Genomic DNA, 12,751 nt, shown 5'->3' with positions numbered 1-12,751 from the left:
GGAGACCATGGCTGGTTGGATTCTGTCCATGGAATCTCCTTCTTAGAGACCTTTACAAATGACAGTTTTACATGTGGTCTTAGCCAAAGGAAAAGGGATAGACTAGATGCCTCAGGTGTCCTTGTTTCTCTTTAAAGTAATCAAAGCTATCTGTGTGATAATCACAAGATTTGACAGCAAGTCAGTCAATAAGCATTTTTTAAGAACCTTCTATGTGTCAGGCACTGTGCTAACTGTTCATCTTATAGTAAATGAAATGTACAATGGGCATTGCAGTTAAGGTAGGGGTGTGTGTGTGTGTGTGTGTGTGTGTGTGTGTTGGCCAGGAAATTACATAAATCTTAAATTCTAATATAATTCAATTCAGCAATAATTTATTAAATTTCTGCTACGTGCAAGGCACTATACTAGACATTGGGTATATAAAGACACGAATATACATGTGCATAGTTAAGTAAATACTAAATACATAAAAACTAAATATGATGTAATTTCTTTTTTTCTATTTGTGTGAGTATATTAGAGACACTAACAATTATGGTCATTGAAAAGACCTCCTGTAGGAGAGGATATTTGAAGAGAGCCTTAAAAAGTACAAGGGATTCAAAGAGGCAGAAGTGAGGACATGACTTGAGAGATAGAATTTTGTGTACTGGAGAATAGCAAGTTAGGCCAGTTTGGCTAAAGCATAGAGGGCATGAAGGAGAATAATGTGAAAGAAGTCTGAAAAGATAGGTTAGAGCTAGGTTATGAAGATATTTAAATGGCATTATCCTTTTGAATGGGAGTTTGAAGGGGTCAGACCTGTGTTTTAGGAATATTAGTTTGGTGATAGTGTGGAAGATGGATTGGAGAGGGGAAAGATGAGAAGCAGACAAATTAAGGAGTTGTTATATTGGTCTGGATAAGAGGTGATGAGGATCTTATTGGTGGGGTGAGTGAAAAGAAAGGGATGGATGCAAGATATGTTGTGGAGGTAGATTCTATGAATCTTGGTAACTGATTGGATATGATCCATAAGGGAGAGTTGAAGAAGTTTGAATAGGCTGATTTTGAGATTGAGAAGATGGATAACTGGGAGGGGAGAAATAATGAGTTCTGTTTTGGTCCTGTTGAGGTTGAGATGCTTAGGCAAGTTCCAGATGGAGATGGGGCAGGTGATATGGAACTTAGGAAAGGAATAAGGACTGGATTTATAGATTTTGGAGTTGTCTGCATAGAGAGGATAATTGAACCTGTCAGAAGGTGATGAGATCACTGAGAGACACAGAGAGAGAGAGAGAGAGAGAGAGAGAGAGAGAGAGAGAGAGCGAGCCCAGGACAGAGGACCTATGCATAGGTTATAAGGTATAAATTCCAGTTTTATTTCTTCAGGTTGTGTAAGGTACCATATTCTTTTGCTCTGACTCACATTGGAAAGAGGGAAATAAAAGATCAGAAAAAGAAAGCCTATTTATAATTATTTTCACATCATTTAAGACTAGATTGCTTTATTGGATCCTTCCAAGGGGGTTCTTGGTCTAGTGGGTGTAGTGGATCTGTTATGATAGGTTTGTTTGTTATTTAACAGTTGTAAGACACATCTAGCTGTACCTTGTTAGGTCAATGTTATTTGTTGAAATTACAAAATCATAAACCTCAGAATTTGAAGGTACCTTAAAGGCCATCTCTAGCAACTTGTACCTGACCAAGAATCTGGTTTTCAACATTTCTAAAGTGAAGGCTGGAGGTCATCCAGCCTTCAGTAGCAGATGCCCTAGGGGGCTGGTGGTATAGGATGAGGACCTCTGAAGTCATCTCATTATACTTTTGTATAGAACTAATTTTTAGGTTTTCCTTACATTGAACATAAATCTGCCCTTCTTGAACTTTATTCCATTGCCTGCAGTTGTGTTCTTTGCAAGTAGAACAAATCTAATCTGTTTTTGACATACTTAAAGATTATCATCATGGTTCTGACCACTCCCCAAGGTCTTCTCACCTCTGGGTTAAACAGTTCCAATTCCTTCAATGAATCCTTAATTCAACAGTGGAAAAATGTAAATCCTCTAGTTTTACATGATACCAAAATCCTGGCTTAACCTAACTGAATTTTTCATTGAATTGGCTGATCATCCGGGTGCCCCATCCCAGCCCCGCAGCTTACTGAATTTATTAAATGGTTGGGCATCTTGTTGTCATAGGCTTAGTTTTTGTTTACTATTTTAATTTGTATTTTTTCAAGTCACCCAGCAGAGACCTAGGATCCTCCAAATGTTAGACAATTGAATATCTTTGAAAACTAGCGACAGAACTTTCTGGGCCACAAGACCACAAAGAATCCAGTAAAACACTTCTTGAGAACTTACTGTGTCTAGCATTTCCCGAGTATGTGAAGATGACATACAAAACCGAGCCCGAGCTGCTACTAATGGAGTGGCTGGAAAGCCCACTACAACAACACCAATTTTTCTTTTTAATAGGATTCTTGCAAAGGCCCTGCAAGGATGGGGATGGGGGTTGGGGGGAGTGAACAAAACAGAAAGAGAGTATTAGAAATAATCCAACACTATCCACAAAAGAAAAAGAATGTGAGGAGTTAAAATTATTTGTGGCCAGTGCTTGAAAACAGTAGAGGAAATTTACAATTTCTTTAAAATATTTCTTGAGACTTCATAGATCTGTTTTTCATAAGTATAGGCCTTTCTCCCACCAGTATAAATTGTAGACCTCTTCAATAAAAATTTAGTAGATGGTCTTTGGGAGTTTCTGGGAAAAATTAATTGACCTTTGGCAAGCTTAGTGATTAATATCTTTGGCTATAGTTAGGCTGATACTTGGATGACAGACAAACATGGAAAAAGCCCATAGTGGAACTCTGTCTAATGTGGTAGTGTAACAACAGTGCTGCTTGCAGCTGCTGTGGACAAGTAAGGCCAATAACACGAGCACACAGGAGGGCTGCTTACACAGGTTCTTTGATCTGCTTTTCCAAGGAAAGCAACTTTAAGGGGTTTACAATCTCACTTTAATTAAACATAAATATATCATTCACTTAATTCAGGGGAATAAGTCAGCACCCTGAACGTCAGAGAAAACACAAACCGAAATTACAAGCAGAAATTATAGAAACAGAGCAAATAACACGAATCAGCAGACAGGGCCTCTAACTGTACACAGCAGTATATACATAGTAACCAGAGACAGAAGCACCAACATCTGGGTTTTAAAAACTGGTGGGAGGTTCCTTAACGGCTACCCAGAGTCTTGTCTGGCCAAATCACTCTTCAAATGAGTAAGCCCCCAAAGCAAAATGCTGAACTCAGAGTATATATACTGTTTCTAATCAAGGACACTTGATTCAATCAAAGACTCAATTCAAACAAAAGCAAGACTCAATCAAAGGCACTTGATTGCCTTAGTGCTGAGAAGCACTCCAAAAGAAAAAACAGCAAAAAGTCCCACTTTGCTTGCCATTATAGGTAGGATCTTTTAGAGTTTATTCTGTGTTAGAATACTCATCAACACCCCAGGGTTGCCTTCACAACTTGAGTGAGACGTTTTGCCATCTCAGTTAGTGGAGATGATAATTTTGTAACCTTTCAAATATAACTTGAAACTGATTAGTCAATTAATATTGAGACCATGCTAAATATAGTTTTATCATAGGGGCTATAAAAATTGATTAGTCCTTTGTAAATGGCAATAAAATCGCCTGACATTGAAAAGATGATTTTAATACCTGTTCAATGTGCTTAGAAAAGCGCGTACATATATAGTGCTTTAAAATTTGACGAGTTGCTCTCTAATACAAAAGACTGATCTTTGGAACGTAATGATCTATGAAAGTCAAAATTGCACGTGCCCCAAAGTACCGTAGAGAGATGTGTGGTGGCTGTAGCTTATTTCCAATGATGACTTATGCATATGAAAGTGCAATAAATTATATCTTTTAATACTTAAAAAAATCATCTCAGACTTTGGGTACAGTATTTAACAGTGGAGCTCTTAACCTAACCATACCTTCTTATCCCATGCAGCTCTTTTCCATGTCCTATAAACGTTCCAAACAACATACTGGAGGCCTTTCTGTAGGTCTTTCAGAATTATTTGGCTACCAGTGGTACTACTTGGGTTTTACATGTTCTCTTATTTAAAAATTTTTTATTGCTTTTTGTCTTTAAACTGGAGTCATTACCCTTTAAACTGCCATGTCCCATTGAACCCTTCATTGTAATAAACAAATTTAGCTTTATGAAAAGCCAACTAATATCCAAATTATATCTGACAGTGTAAACTACATTCTAAAATTATAGTCCTTATCTCTCTACCAAGAGGAAGAAGGAATATTTGCTTATCAGAAATTTCTAGGACCAAGATTTTTCATTATGTATCATTCAGTTCAGCTCCTCTAGTGTTGTTGTCATTTACATTAATATATATGCATGTATGTATATGTATGCATGCGTATATTACTTTTGGTTTGGATTTCTTTACTTGGAATCACTTCAAAGAAATAGTTCCATGTTTCTTTAAATGCTGTATATTTGTAATTTCTTAGGGTACACTAACATTCCATTCTACTTATATATCACACTTTATTTAGTCACTTCCTAGTCATTGGGAACCTGTTTTATTTCCTTTGCTACCACAAAAAGTACTACTATGATATTATTAGGACCTTTTTTAAGTCATGAATTTCCTTGGGTCATATGCTGAGATGTGTTGGTAAATGCTTAACAATTAGCTCCCTGAAAATGCAGGACACACTTTCAAGGTTAATTTGCATTACTCATATTTTCTTCGTTACTTTAATTTTAGATAAACAACAAAATACTAAATTAAACTGTGATTGACACTGTTTGCAGATTTGTGAGATATAAATGCTCACCCTGAAATATTAGCAGTTGATTTAGAGCTGTTATGAGCTGGCTTCAGCATATACTGTGTCAAAGCATATGAACAGTTGAGTAACTTTACTCACAGAATTCTAAATTGATTTCCAGAAAGATTAGATTACTCATAGATCCCCAACAGTGTACCAGCATTTTCATCTTCTCATAGCCATGACATTGACTCTTTCTGCTTGGAGTTGTTTAAATGCACATTTCTATCATTTTTAGTGATTTGGATAAATTTTTCATATGTTTTTGTTAATTTATATTTCTTTGGAAAATTATTCCCATCCTTTGATCACCATTCTGTTGAGGAATGCCTCTTTGTCTTGTAGGTTTGTAACAGTTCCTCATATATTGATAAGATCAGACCCTTAGCAGAATATTTAATACAAAGATCTTTTCCCTCTTGATAGCTTCTCTTATTATGCTGATCTCTTTAATTTTGGTCATGCAAATGCTTTCAAGTTTTATATAACTTAAATTGTCTGTTTTTGATTAAGAATTCTCTCACTAATGATAGTTGTGAAAGGTGAAAGGTGCTTCCTTCTATTGTCCTCTACTAAAAAAAATGAACTTTTTACATTTATGTTACATATTTACATGGAACTTGACTTAGATGGCTAGTTTAAATCCAATTTCTGCAAAACCATCTTTTAGTTTTCCCAGCAGTTCCTTTTAAGACTAGACCAGGGATGGGGAACCTGCAGCCTCTAGGCCACATGTGGCCTTCTAGGTCCTTGGGTGTGCCCTTTTGACTGAGTTCAAGTTTTACAGAACAAATCCTTTCACTAAGGGGATTTGTTCTGTGAAGTTTGGATTTCGTTAAAGGGCCGCACTTGAGGACCTAGAGGGCCACATATGGCCTCAAGGCCACTGGTTCCCCACCCCTGGGCTAGATGGTCCTTCTTTAGTAGTTAGTGTTAATTGGCTTTAATGAACACTGTGTTCTTAAATTCATTTGCTTCCTAATGTTGCTTATTTAGTTTATTGCACTGTTCTACACTTTTATTCTTTAACCAACACCAAATAGTTTTGAGGACTGATGTTTTGTAATACAGATTGAAATATGGTAATGCTATATTTCTTTCATTCCTTTTTTTTCTTTCTCTTGAGGTTCTAGAGTATTTTGGGTTTTTTCCTTTGGTCTAGCTCTATAAAGTAATCCCCTCCCTGCTTGGTATAGCACTAATCTGTAAATTAATTCTGGTAATTATAATTTTTGTCATTTTGCTACAACCTAAGCATTAACAATGAACTTCTCTTCAGTTATTTACATCTTCCTTTATTTAAGAGTGCTTTCAAGTTTTCTTTATAATAACCTCAAGTGGTATCCCTGTGGGTTAACTCAGAGATATTTTATGCATTTTGTAATTATTTCAAATGGACTTAATCTTTTTAGTATCTCCTGTTTTTCTACTTTTTCTGGGTACTGTATAGAAAATGCTAATGATTTTTGTGGATTTACGTTCTATTCTGCAACTTTGCAGAAGCTATTAATTTTCTTTTTTTTCAGTGCCAATTCTCTGGAGTTTTCTAAGTCAATGGACATGCCAATTTTGTCTTCTCTTTCCCTATGTTTATACCTTTCCCTATGTTTATACCTACCTATTTGTTCTCTTGCCTTGTTGCCATACTTAAGATTTTTAGAATGGTGTTAAATAGTAGCATGGAGTAGCAGCACTTTTGCTTTTCCCCTGGACTTATTAGAAAAATTTCCAGTATTTCATCATTTCAGATAATACTGACTTTTGTTCGAGTTTTGTACTCTTGATTACACTAAATAAAATCCTTCCCATCCCTGTGATTTTTAGTGTTTTTTTCTTATAATACAAATAAGTGTTTGTTATAGCTGGTCCACCTCTTTGGTTATATATCACCTGGTTATCTTTTAAGGTATTTTGTGCACCAGGTTATTATAAATAATATGCTGTAGGCTATTTACACCTACCCTTCCTATTGCTTTTTGGGTCACCTACAGTTTTGATTCTTATGTTATCTTCCAAAAATGTATGATCAGAAAAGAAAGTAGACTGTTTAAATTAAACTTAAGTTCAGAAAAAAATTATTAAGTACTTCCTCTTGCTGGGTACCATGCTTGGTGCTTGGAATATAAAAACAGAAATGACATGACTTTGTCCTCAAGGTGTATATCTTCTCTTGGAATTACAACATGTAAATACAGTATAATTGAGGATAGAGAGAGCATTGACAATTGGGGAGGTCAGGAGGTGGCACCTGAGCTGTTTCTTGAAGGAAGCTAGGGTTCAGGTGGCAGTGCATTTTAGGTACGGGGGACAGTTTGTAATGTAGCATTGTTAGTCATTCAAAGATCAGTGCTTACTGCATGCTAGGTACTGTGTGGAGCACTGAGGAGAAAAATGAAAGGTAGAAAAAACTCAGTCCTTCATTAATAGTGAAAAATAATAATGGAGAGCCTTGAATGTTGTATGACATCTCTATAATATTAGAATAGCTAAAGGAAGACTTCCAGTAGAGAGATTTTTTACAGGCAATCTATTGAGGACATGGACAAAAATATTGAAGGGTGAGGAGGTGTAGTTAGATTGTGACCTGTATACAGAAGTAAGAAATGCCTACATTGATGAGTTAACAGCTCCATTGAATTATAAAAGTTACTAATAACTAGAAATAATAACTTATTCAAAATACTTATCTAATAATAATAGCTAACATTTATATAGTGCCTTCTGTGAGCCAGGCACTGTGTTAAATACTTTGCCAATATCTCATTTGATCCTAACAACAATCCTGGGAAGTATGTGCAGTTATTATCCCCACTTTATAGACGAGGAAACTGAAGGCCAACAGAAGTCAAGTGACTTGCTCAGGGTCACAGAGCTCATAAGTGAGGTTAAATTTGAACCTAAGTCATCCTGATTGTAGGCCCAGTGCTCTAGTGGCTCTACCACCTAGCTCTCCAAGCATCAAAACCACTTAATCGTCCTGTGTTGTATTTGCTTCTCTGCGATATCTTTAGTAGTCAGCAAATGCTACAATAGGTTGAAGCATGTAGATTATGCAGCTTAACGTGCCATTCTCACCTCATGATTAAATTTCATTTCCAGACCCCAGGGATCTTATTTCCTTTCCCAAGAGTGGAACAATCAAAGAATCTATATGTATATGTGTGCATGTATGTATGCATATGTATACATGTACATATATTTATACATAATAGATATATAGTTATAATAGATAGTTCTTGAAGCATACTTAGATTACCTTTGCTTGGCTTCAGTCAGACACCATGTATAGGGGTTTGTACTTTGTGATGATAAAAATCTTGTCATTAGCTGCAAAGTTGGAACCCCTCATGATTTAGGTTATCAAGCTAGAACTGAGTGCACGTTTAAAGAGATGACCCACTCATTGCCTTCTGAGGGAAGAGCTGTTGCTCAGTCTCCTGGCTGGTTACTCAGTAGCCTTGAAAACATGTTGTGCCTTTGCAAGTCTGTGTCTGGGATAGGGATACCTCCTTTTTGTGTCTTCCTCCCTGACTGAGCAGCAAACTGGAGATGGCTGGGCCAGGCAGTGACCTTGTGAGTTTGGAGAGGTATGTTCATAGGTTCCACTTGTAACTGGGAGCAGTAGCAGTGGCCTACAACCATAGATATATCTGCGGATGGTGGGTGAAAGACATTTTGAGGACAGTGAGATTGTCAGTCTTCATTACTGTGAAGATCCTAGAAAGTTATTGATCCTCAGAGCTCAGCAGAGAGTTAAGACTTAAGAGGAACTGTAGGACTCCATGAAGGGAGAAATGAACTTGTCAACTATGTTCTCTAAACACATACCTCACTACCATTGTATTTTAAGTTTGATTCCACTTTCCTTTCGGATGTTGCCTTTATTTATGGGAGAACATATCTCAGGTTTTGGAGGAACTGTTTTGCACCAACTATTCTTATTATACATGCTTAATAAATATCTTTTGTAAAAACTAATTGAATTCACTAGCTTAAACTCATCAGTGAGAGGTGCACTGATGGGAGTTTATGGATAACAGTACTAAAACCCGTAGAATCCTGTGGGAAGGGAGTAGTCAGGCTCCCTTTGAGGACTTGAAGATTGCCTAATTATAGAATGTTCCCCAGAGTAGGCATTACATTTAGAAGTGTAAGTCTACACAGACACTTCAGGGACAAACCATCTAACCAGGTGAAATAAGGTGGAATTATTCACACATATGCGTAAGACACCAAAAAAAAGGGAGAGGGGTTATAGCTATGGTGATTGGAGAGGCTCCACAAAATCTTTTTATAGCAGCTTTCATTTATATAGTACTTTTAAAATTTATAAAACACTAGTCCTGTGATGTAGGAAGTGCAAATATTATAGATGAGGAAACTAAGATTAGGTGAAATTACTTGTTTATAAGCAACACAAAACCAAAATTCCAAGGCATTTCAAGTTTCTAAGACAAATACCCTTCCTAATAGAACTTGCTATGATTTTTTGATATATATCCATGTGTGTCAAATTATCAGGCTTTCTCTTTTGTAGTAGCAGCAGAGATTCTGGAATGTAGAGCCTCAAAGTTTGGACAAACTCCTGCATATTTATGTACAAATGACAGACATTAGACAATAAGACATAAACTTGAAAAGTGAATCTTTTTCTTGTTAGACCCAGTAAATCCCATTTGGCAACCTTTAATACCTGAATGAATCCACCCAGATGAGAGAAAAATGCTTCAGACCTGTTGTTAGCATTAAAAAGTTGCTAAGTCTGTTTTTTTAGGCTTGGAGCCTGACAGCTCTACAGAAACCTTCAAGTCATAATTCAGAAAAAAGACTTGCACCAGATGGAAGAGGAACGCCGTAAATTCATTCTTCTTTTTCAGAATTTTAGTGTTTTGTTCTGCAAATTTCAGATGGAGATTTATCAAGTAAAGCAATGAAGATAGCATTTTTTAAAGGCCAACAAAAAATTCACAGCCACTCTGTTGAAGTAAGAACTGAGAATTAATCTTTATATTCGGGGTGAAAAAAATTAGATGAACATGGTGAATTTTAGCTGAGAAAGCTGTAAAAAAGGTTATCTTTTTTCTTCATCACATAATAGAAGGTTATCCATAGAATTAAATGGGATGAGAGTTCAATAATTGTACATAAAATAAAGTGCTTTTAATTCTGTAATGTAAACTACTTCACTAATTATCTCAGACCAGCCATCTTTGATACCAAAAGGCCAACTATATAGTCTTCATGTCATTTGTTCTCATCAGAGGAATGAATGAAGCTATTTCTGGTATACCACAAACATATGACTGTATTGATCCATTTTGTACATAAGGAACTTTTCTGATGTTTTTCTGAAGAAATTTAGTTGAGAAAGGAAGGTGAGATAAAGACCAATGGCTGATGGGCCTGGGGCTGGTTGGACAAATTGAGGTTTTATTTTTAAGAATGGGGGAGACATTGGTGTGTTGTAGGCAGCTGGGAAACAAATAGCCATTAGGTAGTGAGAGATTAAAGGTTAATGAGAGAATAGCAATGATAAGGGATATAATCTTCTGAAGACGATGTGATGGAATGGAGTCAAGGGTTCATGAGAAGGTCGTTTGTGTTGGCAAAGAGGACTACTTCATGTGAGACAAAGTTGAAGGAGATATAGGGGAAGACAGCTGTTATATGACGTGAGGGGAAAAGAGAACAGGAAGCCATTGGAGAATAGCTCCATTTTTTTGTTGAAATACGAGATCTTCAACTGAGAGGATAGGGGAGGGGATGCTGTGGGGATCTTGAGGAAGGATGAAAAGGTTTGGAATAGTTGTTGTGGTAAGTGGAATTGATTAGGGAGTTATAAAACATTGGCTTCCAGTGAGGGCTTACTTGAGATTATGTAAAATAAAAGAAAAATTTTTTTTTTTCCAGCTCCATTTGGCACCTTGTGAATAGGAATAAAGGAGGTGGATGGCGGGAGGAATACTTCAGCAAAAGAAAAAAGGGAATAATGAACCCTTTGTGGGATACTGTAGAATAGAGGTGTCAAACTCAGGGATTCTAGGACCATGATACTCCCAAATGTGACCTCAACCAGATTAAAATGTAATTGGGAAATATTTAACAAAAATAAAAAAAATACGCAATAGAAGATAGATAATGTTAATATATGGTTTTCTGTGTCATTATGTTGCTGGCCTGCCCAGTTTAGTGGCTCCCATTTCTATTTGAATTTGACACTACTGATGTTGAGTATAACCAATTTACCAAAATGGAGAATAACATAGCTCATGTATCTGCGATATTCTGAGAATAATTGAGGACTGGAGGTCATGGTGAAGCTAAAGAATAGGTCTAGAGCATAGACCTACGAAAAAGGTAAGAATAGCATAAGGAAAAGTGGAATGAAATATGATTATGATCAATATAGCACTAATTCTATAAATTAATTTTATTAGTTATCATTTTTGTTATATTGTTGAAGTCTATGAAAAATGACTTCGCAGTTGTCTTTATTTCTCTAAAGAGTCCTTGTAAAGTTTATATAAATATATGTCTTGAGTACATTTTTGTAGATTAACTCAGAAGTATTTTGTGCATTTTATGGTTATTTTGAAAATAGTTTCTCTTTTTGTCATTTCAGCTAATGCCCTTTGACTTCTTTTTGCCCTGCGCCACTGATGCGTTCTGATTTCAGAGCATTCCTATTGAGGATCGGATAGTTGTAATATCTATCTGTATCAGGTAGAAACTACTGCAATTGGTGCCAGCTGGCCCTTAGCCACTTCATCTTTCTGGATCCACTACATGTTGTTTGATCTCCTCCTACACAGTTGTTCACCTCTTCCTTGGGGTGGCTGAATGTGTTACGTCCCTTGTTAAAGTATGGGTACGGGCCCAGATAGAATTACTTACCGGATTACTGCTGTGGAAGGAGTATTAGACTTTATCTCAGCCAAAACACTAAAGGAAGTCTAGAGTAATTGGTAATTGCGGATAGTGTGAGGATGAGAGTGATGGAGTGAAATTTTAACTCAGCTATATGCTGTTATATGTATTTCAGATCAGAATACCTTACATTGTTTGGAGGTTTTTTCCATCAGTTTTTCTTCTTGCTGGAATTTTAATAACCATACATGTGGTGCATTACTTGTTGCTATGAGGGTAGTGAGTTCTGGAAGTTATGGTAAGATGGCATTTGCCTGATAATCTTCTGTCATTTGACCTTTCTAGAACACTTCGTATGATTCTAATTCTCTCTTTCACATTCTACATTGTCTTATACTTGTTTGTATATACGTGCCATTTCTGCTAATAGATTGTAAGCTCTTTAAGGGTTGGGACTGTGTTTTTAATTATTCTATCCTCAGTATGTAGCATAGTGCTTTGCATGTAGGAAACTTATAATTTGTAGAACTGAATTGGAATTAACACTGCCTTTGTTTTGAAATTGTACTTCTGCTAATGCTGACTAAGATTACTTTTACTTTTTTTGGCAGTCACATCATGTTGTTGGTTTTCATTGAGTTTGCAGTCAAAACCTTTAAGTTCATGTATCTTTTCATGTGAGTTGCTTTAAAATCAGGTTTCCCTCATCTTGTACACTGTATCATTGATTTAGTAAAAACAAAGTCCAGAGCTGTATTTTTCCCTATGAAATTTATCTTGTAAGTTAAGGCCCATTGTTCTAGTCAGCCAACATACTTTTGATCCCTGATTTTATCATTTAATCTCCTCTTCCTCCCTCTTTTGTGCCATCCCCTAATTTATTAAACATGTCTCCTTTTTAATCTTCATACTCCACATCTTACTTGTATCCCAAATGCATGCATTGTGCATAGTAAACATTGAATAAATATTTGTTGAATTGACCTTATCGATTAAAGTATCAGGCTAAACACATAGCAA

At 36.2% G+C, this 12,751-nt stretch overlaps 1 protein-coding gene across 1 annotated transcript in view; it reads right to left on the bottom strand.

Moving 5' to 3' along the window:
* SPTLC3 (serine palmitoyltransferase long chain base subunit 3) overlaps positions 1-12,751 on the bottom strand; it is a 217,900-nt gene that overhangs the window by 3,859 nt on the left and 201,290 nt on the right. The window contains exon 11 of the mRNA XM_036749299.1: positions 2,349-2,478. Coding sequence (XP_036605194.1) covers positions 2,349-2,478 — 130 coding nt within the window. The remainder of the gene's footprint in view (positions 1-2,348; positions 2,479-12,751) is intronic.

Source organism: Trichosurus vulpecula, chromosome 3 (assembly GCF_011100635.1).
Source record: "Trichosurus vulpecula isolate mTriVul1 chromosome 3, mTriVul1.pri, whole genome shotgun sequence".
Lineage (NCBI taxonomy): Eukaryota > Metazoa > Chordata > Mammalia > Diprotodontia > Phalangeridae > Trichosurus > Trichosurus vulpecula.
Note: the sequence above shows the minus strand (reverse complement) of the source record. Positions and strands in the feature narration are given on the sequence as shown.